Genomic DNA, 20,920 nt, shown 5'->3' with positions numbered 1-20,920 from the left:
GTTTGATAGGTTGCAGGTAGAAAAATGTTCAATAGTTTTTGAGTTGCTAATTAGGTTAAAATTAGTCGTGGTGGTAATTTCAGCTCATTTACTCGATCCGAACAGCTCTTTCTTTGCAGCTATATAAACATGATTAATCGCCCTTCAGGATTTTATCCCTCTTGCAACAAGTCTTGGGTAAGAAAGGGAAGAAGTCTCCAGTTGTATGTTGTTTGCCGGGACTTGGCTTTTGTTTCTGGTCATATGTGAGAGCCGTGTAACTTAACTGTTCGAAATTACTGGAAGTTGGACATATATGAACCCTTTATATAAGAATGCGTTTCATCCGGGCAAAGAATTGAAACTTGTTTGACAAGCCCTTTCAGGAAATATATAGGTTGTCCCCAGATTCAAGGTTCATCTTTGGAAGCATCCCTGGTTAGACCGAGATAGAGCAGAATTCTTTGAAATAAATCCACTTTAGTCATCTATATTCTAGTGCTTAATGACAATAAATAAATAAATAAATAAATAAATAAATAAATAAAACTCCTGTAGAAATTTTTGAATGCACAAAAGAATTATACTGAATGATCGAGTGTGTTCTTTCATGATACGTTATATATTTCTCACATTAATGATTTCTGATATGCATTGCAATGCACAGTTCGTCATCTTCAGAGTAAAAATGATTTCGAGACGATATTCATACAGTTAATTCCATTAACCATACATTCACCATACACCATACAGTTAATTATAGTGTTTTCAACAATCAAAATGTCAACATTGAGTCAAAGCGAGTTGAACATTAGAAAATCTCTTTATTTATTTATTTTGTGTATTAACTACTAACCATACAAATAAAATTTTATGTATTTGCATACGTAAGTGTACTATACTATCTGAAAATCTGTGAGTGTAATGGTGTTGCCTCTATTCATGGAAACAACCTCGCTTATTATGAGATATAGACAAAGAAGAAAATGACCCGATTTTGACGTTCCAAGGAATAATAAGCACAAAGAAATCATAATACGAATTACAAGGAATATGGTTTATTGTTGAATTAACTACAGAGTGCATACACATAAATTATAACTTACACAATTATTTTTCTCCTTCCTCCCTATTCCTTCAATGTTTCACACGTAATTTTCAGTTTATTTGGTGTGTGATTACCAGAATTCTATCTATGGGCACATGACCAAAAAACGCTATCTTCGCTAGCAAGTACTTCTCCTTGGATTCTCTGGTAAACTCTGCTCCAAACAGTAAGGCTGCCTTGTAATCCTTTAGACTTCGACTGAAATTTAATGCAAAAGAAAACACTCAGAGAAACATGCTTAAATCAGGTACAGCTGAGGCGTTAAGAGAAGAAAAGATATCAACACTCATTTGCCAGTGGTGAATGAGTCTCTTAATCTTTAGATAGCATGTTGTATATCAATTAAACATGTTATTATGAACGAAACAAAAAATAAATTTGAAGACTATTTTTGAATATAAGTTGATACTGCTGATGATTTATCAGATTAGTTTCGAATTAAATTTATGTTCTTTATACTCAGAAATTAAAGTGAAGTTTTTATATTCAGGAGCATAAATTCAAAGAAAATCAGTACTGTGAATTTATTACCTGCAGGGCTGTAGTCGAGGGTACACAGGTACACGCAGTATACCCTCTGCTTAATCTGAGTCTTTAGAGTATAACTTTCTACTCTTCTTTCGTTGATATGTTTATTTAATCAGGCCATGACTCCAATGATAAAGTGACCAAATCATCTCTTTTCTTATATTCTTAGCAGGTGTTCATATATATGAGACAAGAAAAAAAGATCCATTTTTTCTAACTACGCTGCGATCAAACACACACAAACACAAAACACACACACACAAAAAAAAAAAGAAATCAGAGAGACGGCGAGTCAAAGAAAATGTCCGAGAAGTTGCCCCCCCCATTGAAGCACTAATGATCTCTTCTAGTGCAATCGTTAGTGCTTCGTTAGTGCTTCTCAGAACACCAACTCCCAACATTAGTGCTTCAAAAGTTTGGACGCTAGAAGCAAAAAACTTTGGGGGGGGGGCAACTTCACGTTAGCCCCCCCAGAAAGCACTAACGATTAAACCTAGTGCAATCGTTAGTGCATCGTTAGTGCTTCCAGAAAACACGAGTAGTTTCGTTAGTGCTTCACAACTAGTGTGGTTATGGCCAGTTATATGTCACGAAATTCCCATAACGAATACATGGGGAATTTTTAACTGGCTCTAATTCCCGCCAAATTCAAAAGCGCTTATGATCTCTTCTAGTGCAATCGTTAGTGCTTCGTTAGTGCTTCTTAGAACACCAACTCCCAACATTAGTGCTTCAAAAGTTTGGACGCTAGAAGCAAAAAACTTTGGGGGGGGCCAACTTCACGTTAGCCCCCCCCAGAAAGCACTAACGGTTAAACCTAGTGCAATCGTTAGTGCATCGTTAGTGCTTCCAGAAAACACGAGTAGTTTCGTTAGTGCTTCACAACTAGTGTGGTTATGGCCAGTTATATGTCACGAAATTCCCATAACGAATACATGGGGAATTTTTAACTGGCTCTAATTCCCGCCAAATTCAAAAGCGCTAATGATCTCTTCTAGTGCAATCGTTAGTGCTTCGTTAGTGCTTCTTAGAACACCAACTCCCAACATAAGTGCTTCAGAAGTTTGGACGCTAGAACCAAAAAACTTTGGGAGGGGCAACTTCACGTTAGCCCCCCCCAGAAAGCACTAACGATTAAACCTAGTGCAATCGTTAGTGCATCGTTAGTGCTTCCAGAAAACACGAATAGTTTCGTTAGTGCTTCACAGCTAGTGTGGTTATGGCCAGTTATATGTCACGAAATTCCCATAACGAATACATGGGGAATTTTTAACTGGCTCTAATTCCCGCCAAATTCAAAAGCGCTTATGATCTCTTCTAGTGCAATCGTTAGTGCTTCGTTAGTGCTTCTTAGAACACCAACTCCCAACATTAGTGCTTCAAAAGTTTGGACGCTAGAAGCAAAAAACTTTGGGGGGGGGCAACTTCACGTTAGCCCCCCCAGAAAGCACTAACGATTAAACCTAGTGCAATCGTTAGTGCATCGTTAGTGCTTCCAGAAAACACGAGTAGTTTCGTTAGTGCTTCACAACTAGTGTGGTTATGGCCAGTTATATGTCACGAAATTCCCATAACGAATACATGGGGAATTTTCAACTGGCTCTAATTCCCGCCAAATTCAAAAGCGCTAATGATCTCTTCTAGTGCAATCGTTAGTGCTTCGTTAGTGCTTCTTAGAACACCAACTCCCAACATTAGTGCTTCAGAAGTTTGGACGCTAGAAGCAAGAAACTTTGGGAGGGGCAACTTCACGTTAGCCCCCCCAGAAAGCACTAACGATTAAACCTAGTGCAATCGTTAGTGCATCGTTAGTGCTTCCAGAAAACACGAGTAGTTTCGTTAATGCTTCACAACTAGTGTGGTTATGGCCAGTTATATGTCACGAAATTCCCATGACGAATACATGGGGAATTTTTAATTGGCTCTAATTCCCGCCAAATTCAAAAGCGCTAATGATCTCTTCTAGTGCAATCGTTAGTGCTGCAACTTCACGTTAGCCCCCCCCAGAAAGCACTAACGATTAAACCTAGTGCAATCGTTAGTGCATCGTTGGTGCTTCCAGAAAACACGAATAGTTTCGTTAGTGCTTCACAACTGGTGTGGTTACGGCCAGTTATATGTCACGAAACTCCGATAAGGAATACATGGGAATTTTTTAACGCATTAACGTTCGGATTTGCTGCTCTAAGAAGTATTAACGATTGCACTAGAAGAGATCGTTAGTGCTTTTAAATTTGTCGGAAGTTTGACTCAAAGAAATATTCCCAATGTTTTCCTTACGTGAGCTTCGTCACATACATTTTGCCATATATATACTAATAGTAAGGCACTAACGAAACTATTAGTGTTTTGTAGAAGCACTAACAATATTGCAATATTTTTCCATTCCAATATTGCAGTATCTTTCATGTCAAATTCTTATCTGCTACGCTATTTACAATCAATACCACGTGTTATATTAACATGTGTTTTTATCATAATATAAAAATCTTTACAATATACTATCAATTGCACTAGGTTTCATTCTTAGTGCTTTCTAGGGGGCTAACTTGACGTTTGTCCTTTTAAAGATTCTTGCTTCTAGCCTCCAAACTATTGCAGCACTAATGTTTTGAGTTAGTGCTCAAGGAAGCACTAACGATTCCACTAGAAGAAATCATTAGTGCTTTTGAATTTGGTCTGGATTTCAAAAAACGAAAAATTCCCAATATATTTGTTACAGGGTTTTCGTGATAAGTAATTGGCCATAGCCACACTAATTGTGAAGCACTAACGAAACTATTAGTGTTTTCTAGAAACACTTACGATACACTAACGATTAGACTAGCTTTAATCGTCAGTGCTTTCTGGGGGGGCTAACGTGAAGTTGCCCCCCGAACTTTTTTGCTCCTAGATTTCAAACTATGCAAGCACTTATGTTGGGAATTGGTGTTTTAAGAAGCACTAATGAAGCACTAACGATTGCACTAGAAAAGATCATTAGCGATCTTGAATTTGGCGGGAATTTGAGCCAATTAAAAATTCCCCATGTATTCCTTATGGGAGTTTCGTGACATATAACTGGCCATAGCTATACTAATTGTGAAGCACTAACGAAACTATTCGTGTTTTCTGGAAGCACTAACGATGCACTAACGATTGCACTAGATTTAATCGTTAGTGCTTTCGGGGGGGGCTAACGTGAAATTGGCCCTCCAAAGTTTTTTCCTTCTAGCGTCCAAACTATTGAAGCACTAATGTTGGGGTTGGTATTCTAAGAAGCACTAACGAAGAACTAACGATTGCACTAAAAGAGATCATTAGCGCTTTTGAATTTGGCGGGAATTTGAGCCAATTAAAAATTCCCATGTATTCCTTATGACAAATAACTGACAAAATAAGAAGTTTTTTTGTTTCCAGCGTCCAAACTATTGAAGCACTAATGTTGGGAGTTGGTGTTCTAAGAAGCACTAACGATTGCACTAGAAGAGATCATTAGCGCTTTTGAATTTGGCGGGAATTAGAGCCAGTTAAAAATTCCCCATGTATTCGTTATGGGAAGTTCGTGACATATAACTGGCCATAACCACACTAGTTGTGAAGCACTAACGAAACTACTCGTGTTTTCTGGAAGCACTAACGATGCACTAACGATTGCACTAGGTTTAACCGTTAGTGCTTTCTGGGGGGGGCTAACGTGAAGTTGCCCCCCCCCCCCCCAAAGTTTTTTGCTTCTAGCGTCCAAACTTTTGAAGCACTAATGTTGGGAGTTGGTGTTCTAAGAAGCACTAACGAAGCACTAACGATTGCACTAGAAGAGATCATAAGCGCTTTTGAATTTGGCGGGAATTAGAGCCAGTTAAAAATTCCCCATGTATTCGTTATGGGAATTTCGTGACATATAACTGGCCATAACCACACTAGTTGTGAAGCACTAACGAAACTACTCGTGTTTTCTGGAAGCACTAACGATTGCACTAGGTTTAATCGTTAGTGCTTTCTGGGGGGGCTAACGTGAAGTTGCCCCCCCAAAGTTTTTTGCTTCTAGCGTCCAAACTTTTGAAGCACTAATGTTGGGAGTTGGTGTTCTAAGAAGCACTAACGAAGCACTAACGATTGCACTAGAAGAGATCATTAGCGCTTTTGAATTTGGCGGGAATTAGAGCCAGTTAAAAATTCCCCATGTATTCGTTATGGGAATTTCGTGACATATAACTGGCCATAACCACACTAGTTGTGAAGCACTAACGAAACTATTCGTGTTTTCTGGAAGCACTAACGATGCACTAACGATTGCACTAGGTTTAATCGTTAGTGCTTTCTGGGGGGGGCTAACGTGAAGTTGCCCCCCCAAAGTTTTTTGCTTCTAGCGTCCAAACTTTTGAAGCACTAATGTTGGGAGTTGGTGTTCTAAGAAGCACTAACGAAGCACTAACGATTGCACTAGAAGAGATCATAAGCGCTTTTGAATTTGGCGGGAATTAGAGCCAGTTAAAAATTCCCCATGTATTCGTTATGGGAATTTCGTGACATATAACTGGCCATAACCACACTAGTTGTGAAGCACTAACGAAACTACTCGTGTTTTCTGGAAGCACTAACGATGCACTAACGATTGCACTAGGTTTAATCGTTAGTGCTTTCTGGGGGGGGGCTAACGTGAAGTTGCCCCCCCCCCCAAAGTTTTTTGCTTCTAGCGTCCAAACTTCTGAAGCACTAATGTTGGGAGTTGGTGTTCTAAGAAGCACTAACGAAGCACTAACGATTGCACTAGAAGAGATCATTAGTGCTTCAATGGGGGGGGCCAACTTCTCGGACGTTCAAAGAAAGAATGGAAAGATTACTTCAGCTTTCCATGCAATGAAAATACTAGCTGGCAAAACAAGTAAAAAGACTTATCACATATTAATAATATTTAGTGGTTGTATCCCAACGGTACAATATTTCTACTTTCCAAAACCAGAAGATTAGGGCCATTAAAACATGTTCTTAAATGCGAGAATTAAATTCTGTTATATTTTAAGCACAAGGGGAGTAATAAAAAATGAGCGTTGATTCCTTTTCTTCCAATACAATTTCCTTATTTAAAAAATAAAAATAATTTGAAAAATATATTCTGCTCCTTTTTAGTGAGTACATACAATATTTTGGTTACCAGTATAACAGTTGTTTTGTGTAATTGTGATGTAAATTACGATGTACATGTTCCATCATTTAATACTATACTATTCAATTGTCGTAAAAATGATATACCTACAGTGAGACCCGCGACGCCATTTAGTGCTCTGTGATTGGCCCGCCCACTGTTCCAAGTTGCACACCCCTGCAGTACAACTTGCATGCTGATTAGTATGCACTTTTCCTCATGTGCATGTTCTTCTTAGTAATTTTTCATATTCCCTATGTTTTTGGTTACTGCACCCTCTTTTCATTCACGTTCGAACGCCAATTCCTATTGCAGGTATACACACACTGTGCTGCTGCCATTCACCTCGAGTAGTCCGTCTCTCTCATTTATGGTAACTAAAGGATGCTTTTACCTCTTACTGATGTTGCCGTTATGCAACCCCACATTCCTAATTACAAAATTTCCGCGCCATGTTGAATTCCTTGAAGATATCACATTGCCGACAACGAATTATTGTTTGCTGTTTTTATAGTCTTCAAACCACGCTAATGTAGACCTCTCTTTCTCAAAAGAATTTACGAGGATTCCCCACTTCCTTTGGGGAATCCCTTGCGCACCGCTAACAGCACAAGATGTGCTAGGCATTTGCCTTTTAGGTGTAACAGCTACTTTTTAGGTACCCGAACTTGGCACATATGATATTCATGTGCTAAGTATGTACTTCAGCTACCTACAGTTTTAGGTACTTGTTACACCTAATTGCTATTTACAACTATGTAACACAAATATAGCTTTTATAAACCTGGCTCAGTTTCGCACTCTAACAGTCATTTGTTATTATGTAGTCACTTGGGACATATATCTGTCATGTTCTAGGTACGTCCTTTAGGTACAGTACATACTGTTTCAGATACCCTAACAACATAACATGTGCTAGGCATGTGTCAGTTACATGTTCTAAATTCATCTCCCACATTTCATGCATTTGTTGCTTCTTTTTCTAAGCGATTGTGTACTAGAAGTAACAAACGCATTAACTTTATTAGATGGCAACTGTCGTCGATCATTTGAAAGTGAATATGAAAGAACCATGAAATGAAGTAAATAGACCATCATTTTGTTATAAAATTACATGGCGAGCAGATTTTATCTGATTCCAAACGGTTATCGTCGAATATACGCGCTTAAAGGAGCAATCTGATTAGCCAACTTTAAATGCCCTAAATAATTTATCGATCTACAAGTGACGTCCTCTTCATCGCCTTCGTGGCGAAGTCGGAAGAACACAGGTAATAATCCATAGGTTGGTGGTTTGCGCCGACCCTTGGGTACTTTTTTTTTTTTTACTTGTTTAAGGTGACATTTTACTCATCTTAATGTAAACACATTACACATATAGGCGATTTAACATATTTTGGGGGAATAATTTTGTGGTTCATTGACGCTTACGGCATGGGGAACATACCTAGAACATACTAGGCACGTTCCCAAGGCACATGTCAGGCATGTGTCTACCTGCGGACATAGACTGACTATCACTTGCCATCCATGTGATTGTTCTCTCAGGGGTATTGCCTGCCAACAAATAAATGCATGTTTTCTTCGGAAAAGTATCTTGCCCCTTGCTGCTATGAAAATAAAAAATACTACACATTACCCCATATCATTTCGCCAGTACCTTTCTATTTGCTTATCACTTAAAACAGTATACCTCGGCATCGTGGCCAAAAATGTATTTGCTTTTTCGTGCATCGTACGAAAAACATAAAGAGTGAACGCAATAAAAAAAATACAAAGCGATGTAAAGTCCTTGGACTCTTTCGACAAATCACTCAATGTAGCGCTTTACTTGCAAGCAGGTGTTGATGGTGTAATCGGTAACACCGTGGGCTCTAGTTTACGGGGTCCTCAGATCGATTTCCCCTGAAGACATACTTTTTATTTTCTTTACAACAATTGAAGCTTTTTTAAATTATCCAGTCATCCGAGAAAAAGAAATTGTGTAGGAACACAATATTTCACTTTTGTATTCACATTATCGCGAAGAAATATGGTCATTTCTTGTAGTTCAAACCGTAGACAATATGTTAGTGAATAATGTTTTTCGGTCTTTTTTATAAACAATATCCAGTGTGTTGTCGGCAGAGCTCTACACTGTAGACAATAAAGTCACAAGTTTCTGATGAAAACTGTTTCCATTTATTATTATTATTATTATTATTATTATTATTATTATTATTATTATTATTATTATTATTATTATTTTGAATTTTGTTCAATGGTACCACAATTACAGGGGCAAAGCATCCTAGATTGTGCTGTAGTTAGTAATCTGGACAGCAATAATATAACGATTCCAGAATATGTGAAAATGATGTTACTGAAGTAATAGGTAAACTTCGGCCATTATCATCTTCAGGATCTGGGAGCTTTCCAAATTATATCCTTAAAGCATGTTCGAAAGAAATAGCTCCAGTCTTGTCAAAAATATACAATACCTCATTAAGAACAGGGTCATTCCCATCTAAATGGAAACATGTACATGTGGTACCGGTTTACAAGAATAATGACAAGTTAAATCCGAACAACTACAGGTCGTTAACCTTATTGAACATATTTTCTAAAATTTTTGAAACCATCATTCACAAACACTTGTTTTTTAATGTAAAAAAATATATTGTAAAAATCACAGCATGGCTTTTGTAAAGGAAAATCAGTTGTAACCAATCTCTGTGAAATAACGGATTTTATCTACTATGCAATGAAAAGTAGATCACAAACCGATGTCATATACATTGACATGAGTAAAGCTTTCGATTCAGTTGACCATAGATTACTATTAAAAAAACTGTCAAATACAGGTGTAACACCCTTGTACCTAAAATTTTTTGAAAGCTATTTGACTGGTAGAACACACCAAATTAAAATTGGAATTGTCATGTCAGATTCAGCCAGTATTAGTAACGGTGTTCCTCAAGGTTCTTCTCTGGGCCCATTACTTTTCTCTATTTTTATTAATGACTTACCAACAGTTTTAAATCATTCAAATGTTTTACTTTATGCTGATGACATTAAGCTCTTTAGTGTAGTAAATAATATTGAGGACAACGATAGACTACAAGATGACTTAAATAGAATCATTATGTGGTGCAAGGATAACGGTATGTGTGTCAATTGTCTGAAAACTAAGTGCATTACCTACAGTAACAAATCACAATACTATGTAAGTCAATACGAAATACAAGGTACTGTAATACAGAAAGTTGACACAATAAAGGATTTGGGTGTAACATTTGACAGGTCACTACGCTTACAAAATGTACAAAATGTATGTAATGAAGCAAGAAAAGTAATCGGTTACCTGTTTAATCAATGGCCTGCTTTCTGTCAATCAAATACATATGTACTCTTATATAAATTACTGGTAAGGTCGAAACTAGAATATGCATCAGTGACTTGGAACAGCCTAACAAAAACTCTCGTAAACAAACTCGAGATGGTGAAAAAGTGTTTTATTAGAATACTTTGGTTAAAGTTAGGACTTGACTATTATTCTAGCACGTATGAATATTGGATAACGTATTTTAATTTGGCACGACTGGCTGACAGGAGAAAATTGATTGAATCTGTATTTGTAGAAAACTTACTTGACAACCAATATACCTCAGACTATATTTTTAAAAATGTTGATTTTAAAGTTCCAACATATGGTACAAGGGCAAAAATTTTATTGCAACCGCATAATAGAAAATATATTTTAATCTGTAGGATTTTAAAAAGCTATAATGAATGCATATCTTAAAATATGACTTTACTTTAGAATTTTAAATATAACTTAGTAGTTTTTATTTTTTTACTTTTAATTTTTGACACTTCCTTGTTTTAATAATTGACGTACACTACACTGTTAGTATTTTTATAATTAATAATTTATGTTATAGATATAATCATAATTTAATGTAGAATAATGTAGAATAAGACAAAGTGCTGTATTTTTGCTGTTCTCAGCACGTAAAAAAATAAAGTTTATTATTATTATTATTATTATTATTATTAGTAGTAGTAGTAGTAGTAGTAGTAGTAGTAGTAGTAGAATGACAAAAGAAGGAAAGAAAATGACACATAGTCGAAGCTATTGATAAGAACAGAAGAGATATATTTTATGTCAGATTGTTTTTAGGTTTATACATGAACGTAGTAATATTATTACATTTATGGATTGACAGAAAGAATTATTATTTTATGAGAACAAGAAATGGAGTATAAATATTTGTAAGCTGGTAGCAGAAATGAATTTTGTTTTGTCCTTCTTCTAGATAGGTTGAGTTGATTTTAAGTTAAGCATACCTTTCAGCAGCAAGGCTATATGAGACGGGACCTATTGATTAACTTGGAATCCGAACCACAAGAGCTTCTGATGGGAATCGAACCCGGGTCTTTTTCTAGATGGGAAGGTGAGGTGACACCTTGAATAGAATCGTTCTTGTGACTAGAGTTGTAAGTTCGATCACTATTTGTAATTTGTGTTATTCCTTTAATGCTTTATCAACGTTGCATGTAGTGTTAAAGCTAATAATAAGTTCTTGGCGAAATCAAGTGTAAAATTTGAAGACCGAGTTAGTTGTGTAAATTCGCACACAGATCGAGGTAATGAAGCGAGAGTAATGTGCGTATGTCTCTTGAACAAAGCAATCAGTTTCTCTGCTCTGACAATCTTCCCTCGTAGAGTATTCGATATCAAGGTGGTCTGAAGATCTTCTAGTCTACGAATCTCCGTAGAGTAGACGGTTAGCGCACGCTCCCCAAGTATTTTGTTTTTATCCACGATCATCTGTTTGAATCCTATACCCTACTCTGCCTTTTTGTATCTTTTTAGAAAAGCTTCATTCTGTCAATTTCTTAAACAACAATGTGTTGTTCTAATAATGTTGCTTACAAGGAAGGGTCACGCAGCGGCTCCGCTGAGATCCGAATGAGACAATTGTGTTTGCATTTGATATGTTATAAATAGACGAATCCCAAAGTTATACGTGCCACCGAGCGGAATATCGTGAGTTACAACATATTTTGTAATGTAAAAGTTACGAAAAAATTACATTGTAAAATAATTTGAAACGGGCCATTTGTTCGGAAACGATTGGATAAATGGAAAACTCGGTGAACACGTGTCCCATCATTTTCAAGAGAGTACTTCTGGGGCTAAAAATTTTTGCCCCAGGGTCCTCTGTAGGGTCCTAGACGGGGTCCAACTCAAAAGTTTCAAATGGCAAGGGGGGTTAAGTCGCACATCGTTTGAAAGCTGTTGTTAAATGAAAGAAGATGGAGCAAGTCTCGACTCTCTACGACAACTCTGTGCAAAATGGCGGAGGGTCAAAATGTAAACAAAAACTTAATCGAAAAGTCCATGGCCACCCCTATAAATCGGAAACGGTGAGACAAATGTGAAAACAGGAAAGGACGTGTGGTATTACTTCCAAAGTACAACGATTTAAGTTAAAACGTCTTGTTCTAGGGCCCTCACAGGGTCCCAGGTGGGGTCCAACTCATAAGTTTCAACCGGCAAGGGGGGTTAAGTAGCACATCGTTTGAAAGCTGTTGTTAAATGAAAGAAGATGGAGGAAGTCTCGACTCTCTACGACAACCCTGTGCAAAATGGCGGAGGGTCAAAATGTAAACAAAAGCTAAATTGAAAAATCTATGGCCACCTTGAATCCAAGATGGCCGCTTAAAACCTATGTCGAAAGTATAGACATACCAAACTGCAACTACCCATTCGTACATGATCATGCCAAGTATTTCGATGGATGGAACATTATTACCACATATGTACGTTCTTGTTCCGGAACCAACTGGAGAATTTCCTGCCAATTTTCAAATCGATTTACCTAACATCAAAGCCTTTGCTGGTAAATCTGCAAACATGTCAAAGAATGACCTTACTGTTTTCTTAACGGATGTCTTATGGCCAGATTTGCAGGGTAAAAAGCAAGTTCTACTACTAGTTGATTCGTGGACATCCAATAAGGATTCTGACCTATATAACTCTACTGTTCCTGCAGGTGTGGAACTTATCAAAGAATTGATACCACCTAAGTGTACAGGACGTATTCAACCAACAGATGTTTACTTTTTCAGACTTTATAAGAATATGGTACGATTCATCACAGATACCGTTCTCACACAATTTGATATCAATTTGTGGCATAGAGATCATTTTCTTCGGCTTCAGTCTTTCGTACATTATCAGTTCATGGCGGACAGATTTAAAAACATGATAAAGTACGCGTTTTTCGCAAGTGGTTATGTTGATGACAAGCCAGAAGAGTTCGTAACGCCTCTGGAGTATTGTTTTGAAGCTGGATTGCTAGACAATTGTGCTATGGACAATTGTCAAACGCCAGCTTTCATGAAATGTGCTCATTGTAACAAATGTTTTTGCCTCAATCACACTTTGCTTACATGTTTGCACACCTTTTGCACTGCTTCACTTACATAGATATGTTAAACATAGATATTCAGTTGTTAAGTACAATATCCTATGATATTTGTTTCATTTGTACAATTTTGCGTATTCTATATTAAGTCTTGCCGGTTGCATTACATTTTGTATCTGTTCAATATCATTTTGCTATTGTGTACATTCATAACAGTACAAATGTAAATTTCCACTTTTCTCTATTATGTATTTAGAAACAATAGGAATATTAAAGAACAACTGAATTTCGATTCACTTCAACTATTATTTCATTCCGTAATAACACATATATGTTTTGTTCCTAATGTACGATCGTTACGGTTCTTTCGATATCATTTACGTGAAAATAATGAATATGCAATGAACACATAACTCTGACTTTCTATTCATAATGCTAAACAAACGTTGAATATCTTCGGGACTTTTCTAATTTTCTCATAAGTAGTTAATACATAAAGGACTTGCTGCACCAGTTAGGTTGAGAGCTCTATTGTAACGTATTCGTGATGGTTATATTTGTATGCCATTAGTTGGTTTGATCACAATGTTTCAAGCAATACTAGATATAAAACAGAACATTCATTTACAAGATTGGCGAGCAGTACCAACCACGTGCAAATCACTCCAGTACATCGAGCTGCGTCAAAGTTTGTTGGTTTGGTCATAATACTCCAAATAACATATTTATATACAAACTCATTTTTCACGCTGGCAGACATAATGGATTATAGATGATACGTCTTTGATATTTTCTGGATATCTACTATTGACCATAAACGTAAATACCACATTTCGCTTCTCCAATTCCAGTGGTTTGAGCTGGACATGGTTCGATAAATAGTGTGGCATTTTGAACACAAGATGTCACTTTTTTAATATTTCGTATCCTCTTGTCACTTATTTTTCCTGATCAGCATTCATACCAAATTTAGCTTTCCTAGCTTCAGCAGTTTGGTATGCCTATACTTTCGACATAGGTTTTAAGCGGCCATCTTGGATTCAAGGTGGCCATAGATTTTTCAATTTAGCTTTTGTTTACATTTTGACCCTCCGCCATTTTGCACAGGGTTGTCGTAGAGAGTCAAGACTTCCTCCATCTTCTTTCATTTAACAACAGCTTTCAAACGATGTGCTACTTAACCCCCCTTGCCGGTTGAAACTTATGAGTTGGACCCCACCTGGGACCCTGTGAGGGCCCTAGAACAAGACGTTTTAACTTAAATCGTTGTACTTTGGAAGTAATACCACACGTCCTTTCCTGTTTTCACATTTGTCTCACCGTTTCCGATTTATAGGGGTGGCCATGGACTTTTCGATTAAGTTTTTGTTTACATTTTGACCCTCCGCCATTTTGCACAGAGTTGTCGTAGAGAGTCGAGACTTGCTCCATCTTCTTTCATTTAACAACAGCTTTCAAACGATGTGCGACTTAACCCCCCTTGCCATTTGAAACTTTTGAGTTGGACCCCGTCTAGGACCCTACAGAGGACCCTGGGGCAAAAATTTTTAGCCCCAGAAGTACTCTCTTGAAAATTATGGGTCACGTGTTCACCGAGTTTTCCATTTATCCAATCGTTTCCGAACAAATGGCCCGTTTCAAATTATTTTACAATGTAATTTTTTCGTAACTTTTACATTACAAAATATGTTGTAACTCACGATATTTCGCTCGGTGGCACGTATAACTTTGGGATTCGTCTATTTATAACATATCAAATGCAAACACAATTGTCTCATTCGGATCTCAGCGGAGCCGCTGCGTGACCCTTCCTTGTTAGTATTATCGTCTACATCCTAGTTTATTTGAATATTTTCAAATAATTCAGAATTACGTCCTTTAAATAAAGTATTACAATTATCAAGAATGTTATAAAAAGATGAAACTTCATTTCTATGATTATCCTAACCGGAAGTGTAAACTTATAAATATTAGAAATGGTAATTAACATATGACTAAACTTTAATGAGACATTACTAAAATAAAACATTTACTCCGAATAGTCTCTGTAAGTAATTTGTAGAAAATGGATAGAAATAGTGAACATAAACTATTATTTATCAATTAAAAGTGTAGTAGCGATAGTTCTAAACCCAAGTAGTTCTAAACCCACTTTTTGCTTCATGAAAATAATAAACATTTTATAAAAATAATGATCTTTTGGCTGTATCGTAAATATTTTAGTAAATAAATAAATAAAATACATATTATGTATAATTTAATCACCGTGACTCGATGGGTGATTGCGAGGGTGAAGATAATGAATATTACCACAAACTGTTACAAAGCTAGGGGCCGCAGTGGCCCAGTGGAAGCCGGTGGGTGTAACTGAGCAGCCTGAGGTGTTAGACTGTAGTGTTGTCAACGGCTCGAGCGGCTGAGCTTACGGCTCAGTCATCACCGAGCTGAAACGAGAAGTGAGCCGAGTCCACACCTCACCCTACCGAACCGGCTCGAGTCCTTGGTTCAGTTGGACCAAACCGTGCCGAGTCAATGTCTCACACAACAGACCCGTCTCGAGACGAACCGACTTGGTGACTCACTTAAGCTGAACCGAACCGAACCGGCTATAGCTGTTGGCTCAATTGAACCGAGGCGGAGCTCGAGCCGAGTCGGTCGATATCATTATTAGACTGATGATCGTGAGGTTTTCGAGTCCCTCTGTAGTAGGAAGGGAAGAATTTTAATTATCCTCGATGTTTCTGAATTCATGTTCCTGTCGATTCTAGGGGTCCTGAAATGTGATTGAAATAGAGAATAAGTCAGGAAGTTAAAAAATGGAGAGCGGTTACCTCTGGTGCATAGAGCCCCTGGTTCGATCCCAGCTCACGCCAAGTGAACTTTGTGGTGCACACAGCGTGTGTATGTGGGTTTTCTCGGGGTTTACCTGTTTTCCCTCACTTTCTTTATTCCCCCATTTCATTGATTTCTCATGAGCACCGCCTTCTTTACCCTAGTCGGCATAACTATGGGACGTAAAACTTAGTGCTTTTTTGTTGTTGTTAGAGGTAAACGACTTTAAGTAAAGTACTGTAAATAATTGTAAATAGAATTTTGTGTCTTCTCAAGGGAACATCTTATATTGATAGTGGCGTTGCCCAATCAAACAATGTGCAATCGATAGAGGAGTGAAGAAAGGTGAGAAATCAAGTTTTAAGGGCCGACACCAAGAAACACAGGAGATACAGAGGAAAGAAGAATCCAGAATCATGTGAAAATAGCAATGGAAAAGATATACTGACACAGAAAGAACTTCGAAATGATTAAAGTAATCAAAATGATATTTACACGTCAGTATAGTAAGCAAACATTGTACCCACAGACATGCTCAACAACATCATATGTAATGCATTTAACAAAACTTCATTTTGTGCTCAGTTTTCAACACTGCATTACACATGATGTTATTGAGAATAAAGAATAAAATTCCCTCTCTCTGTGTAAATTTCGCCCCGCGTTTGCCACGCTTACGAAAATGGAACTTAGAATCTGGCGATGAGTTTAGGAGATTTCTTTTATTAATTATAACTTCTTTATTTCTTAATTTTTTTACAGAAATATTTTTTAAATGTGGTTTCCTTTTTCTGCATATTTCTAAGAAGACATTTAAGATTTCCTATAATATGGAAGAGAGTTATTTCCATTTATGTAATATTGAACGACATGCGACAGAAATTCTGGACAGAAGTGTACCGTAATTGCGGACTACTTGGACCCTTAAGGGGCTACTTGGACCCATACCAAAAACTCGTTTAAAGTCCCATATGCAATGCAATAATGAGTGAGTTCAGAGTTAGATCCGTTATATAGGATCAAAATGCAGGCGTACACACATTGAAACTAGTTCTGTGGTAGGCTACGATTGAGCAGCATTGGTGAGAAAGGTCGCTGACGAAAACAGTGTATTTATTGACCGCCAAACTTTTATGTGTGGACACTATTTGCAAGGAAGTGGAACCAATGCTAAGTAAACACATAAGTAATTACATATCGGTTAATGAAACTGACATGGTAAACTTTTTCACATACAATAAGATGGGTGCGTAATTGCATTATTTATGAAGTGTGTACATATGACCTGGAAAACATGGGTATTTTGTCTCACCACATCTTTTGTTATCTTTATCCCACCCCATCCTTTGTTATATTTATATATGAGAAATAAAGGTCTGTTGTCACGTGTCACAGAAGTAAGAACTTCTCATTGTGAAACGTCCCGTCTTGGGTCTCGTTTCTATAGAAAAAGATCTTTGGATTAAAGGAGCCAATTTTTGTAACAGTCTTTCCCAGGAATGAGAAAATCTCAAAAACAAATCGAAACTCCGGATTATGTATTGTCAATTTTTGTAATCACTTAATCCTGTCAAAATAAAGAACGAGAACTGATTTCTTATTTACATACGCAACGGAATTTTGAACGCAATCGCAGATTCTTGTCAAGTGGTAGACCGTCAATGAGATCTTAGCGACTGTGCTATCTAGCACATGTTCGACATCAACTTGCACTTTATGTTACTATTATCCTATAATCTAGGTACTTAATATGAATTACTGGTACGGAATCATACATTGAAGTTCAAGTTATCATTTATTGTCAAAAGCAAGGAAAAATCGAAGTACAGCTTAAGAAGAACGGTTATAAATTTTGAAATCTTGTTTCAGAATAAATTTGATTCTTTAGATTGGTTTAGTATTACATTCGGTTAAATATTATTGCAATTGTACGTAGTTTACATATTCGTAACTTACCGGTACATATAAGAAAGAAAGAAGAAAAATAAATAACTATTATAATTAGCTTCTTAGGCAGGTTTACATAAAATATTACGTTCCAATGGAACAATCCTATTAATTCTCACTATTCATTGATCTCGTTCAAGACTCAGGAAAGTGTAAAGAATAAAAAAAATTATGAAGAAAAAAAAATATGCTCCGTGCACTTCCGCCACGTGTTGCATACGTGCCCACTTGTGTCATTTTAACATCTATATACTACATTAGCATTATTATTATTATTCCTTCTTAGGAATCGTTTCATAAATTATATCTGTAGCATATTCCAAGTTTATTTCTATGACACTGGGTCACCTTTAACACAACAACACTGCATCGATTATCAATCTAAATGAACATGATATATATTTATTTATATACAAATGAGTATGAAAAAAAATTACATCTACAATATCTATCACTTTCCTGACTATATTGTGAACATGACATTTCAGTACATGGAAATACGAGAACGACAAGTTAAGCATAGCTAACCTAACCTTTACGTAGAACTCTGTACCGGAAGCTAAGTTTTTAATTTTTACCGAATGCATACTATCATTTTATAATAGTACCAGTCTTAATAATTATATTAATGGAAGTATTACGATAATCCTGTTAGATGCGTGGCACAACACGAGATTTTATTTACACATGTTTGTTGTGCTATTGATGTACCGAATAACAATTTTACAAACTGTCATTAAGTTGCAAATAGTTTAGGTTTTATATCACCACTGGTACCCTTGCTGTCATCAATCTGAATGGTTCCCGGTTCAGGATAAATAAGTAAGGAAAGTTTTTACCTTATGACACGTTGGTTGTATCCTCCTCACTCCTCCGGGTCCCACCTTTCTCATTAAGTAATGGAATTGTGCACTCCGAAGAAATGATGATCATATATCCAACTTTAAACCACCTGACACCTACTATTTTCAGCATTCATAGGCGGTTGTATCAGGCGACTGTTTACCAAAATTGTTAAAGATTAATTTAGCCTTCGGCATCCAATTCTTTTATTCCAATTATTTCTAGGTTGGATCAAGACACAAATTTTGATGAGGTTGAGTCCTAAAAGTACGTTTTACGTATTTAAATTTCAAATTATCATGGATGACCGAAGGGGTCGCCTATTTCGTAGCACGGTAAAAATGGCTGAGCATCATGCAATACCTGGCGACTACATAGCTCAACTACACCATATTTTTCATATTGTAAAACTTAATATTTTAATGTTATTACTTCCCTGAAATTTAAGAACTTAGTGAAGTATTAATATATATATAATATATTTAATGAGACACATAACTCCTCAAACTAAAACAGAATATTGATAGTTCTCACCTAGTCGTGTCTGTCCATTCACTCGAAGAACACCAATCGGCATTCAGTACATTTTCATGTCTTCTCACCCGGTTATCGCCATCTTGGCCTCACTACCCAGCATGCCGCAAGCACAAGACAATTGAATGCAAAGGACCGATGATCGACACGATTAATTATGTGACGTCATGAGTGAGTGTTATGTAAATAAGCATTTTACTATTACAGTGTTAATAAAATGTACCTAGCAAATTTAGAAGAATCCGATATAATATTAAATCATTTGTAATTGATATTAGTTATACGTAAATATAGTGGACAGTCATAGAATAACCCCACCATCCGGTGACTTGTATTAACAGTAAAGAAACATTTGAACAACTAACGTTAATAGCTAACACGTAAAAACAAATAAAACATGTATTTGAACTAATGGCACGACTATACCAAATGGGGACCATTTAATAAAACAACAGCACAACAATAACAATGAAAAATACCGGTAAAACAATAACAATGTAAAGTACCAGTAAAAGGGTACGTTACAATTGTTTCCTTAAGGATACCGGTACAAAATGGTATATCAATATAAAAGATTGCCTGGAGGTCGAAAATATGCTGAAAAATGTTTAGCAGCAATTCAGTCGAGGAAAATGTCGCAAAAAGAAACAGAAGCTCAATTCAAGATAAGTCGTTCCACCATAGAAAGAAGATTAAAGAACAGGTCAAGGCAGAATCCGGGCCATCTGAAAGTGTTCATTGAAGAAGAAGAATTAGCCTTGGCTAGTCATCTTGATAAAGTTTGTGATTTCGGATTCCTCGTTAATTAACTTGATTTCAGATTTATTGTGAAGTCCTATTTAGCCATGCATGGGCGAACTGTCATTGCTTTCTAAGACAATCTTCCCAGTCGAGATTGGGTGAAGTTATTTTAGAAACTGCACCTCCAGTCAACGACTAGATTCGCTGCTAATATAGATAGGGCTCGTGCAGCTGCAGGAGAAAACGTAATCAGCTATTACAGTCATTTTATTTGATAGTACCTCTTAACATGTTCTCTTTGTGGTTTGTAGGAAATAAAAAGTGTTGTTCTTGGAACACATACGTCCTACTTAGTCTCAGAGCAGATTTCAGTGGTTTTCTGTAGGAAAATATGGGGGTGGGTTCAAGTAGCCCGAACACAAGTCTTACTTGGACCCATTTTTTTTAAACAATAATCGCCTGTGCTTTGTTTTCAATATATGTAACTAAAACTGCCCTCGATATGTACAATAAAGCCTGTAGTTCAACTTAATATTTGTTATGACAATAACTTTCGAGTTTTCGTGGATGAAAACAGGCCGAAAGAACGAATTTATTGCAAAATTGGGTCCAAGTAGCCCGCATCTACGGTACTTTCTTTTATTTATACTCCATTTCTAGACACAGAAAAAACAACTTTTCTTCATTTTGTTTTTTTAAACAAATCACGTAATGACCTATACCTTTAGTTCGGTCTAACTTCTTAGCTGTAAACTTTATGCGTCTCGATTTTTATTTGCCTTTTCTACTTGTTCTCAAGAATTAAAAATGGTTCTGTGTGCGCTGCGATCGATTCGTGGACTAGAAGATCTTCAGACCACCTTGGTA

The 20,920-nt window shown here is 36.7% G+C and overlaps 1 protein-coding gene across 1 annotated transcript in view; it reads right to left on the bottom strand.

The window, feature by feature from the left end:
• Nucleotides 1-1,021: 1,021 nt before the first annotated feature.
• LOC145690613 (uncharacterized) overlaps nucleotides 1,022-20,920 on the bottom strand; it is a 43,273-nt gene continuing 23,374 nt past the window's right edge. Inside the window, exon 2 of the mRNA XM_081765674.1 lies at nucleotides 1,022-1,285. Coding sequence (XP_081621800.1) covers nucleotides 1,138-1,285 — 148 coding nt within the window. The 3' untranslated portion in view covers nucleotides 1,022-1,137. The remainder of the gene's footprint in view (nucleotides 1,286-20,920) is intronic.

Source organism: Thermobia domestica, chromosome 7 (genome assembly GCF_964235325.1).
Source record: "Thermobia domestica chromosome 7, izTheDome1.hap1.1, whole genome shotgun sequence".
NCBI classification, from domain to species: Eukaryota; Metazoa; Arthropoda; class Insecta; order Zygentoma; family Lepismatidae; genus Thermobia; species Thermobia domestica.
Note: the sequence above shows the minus strand (reverse complement) of the source record. Positions and strands in the feature narration are given on the sequence as shown.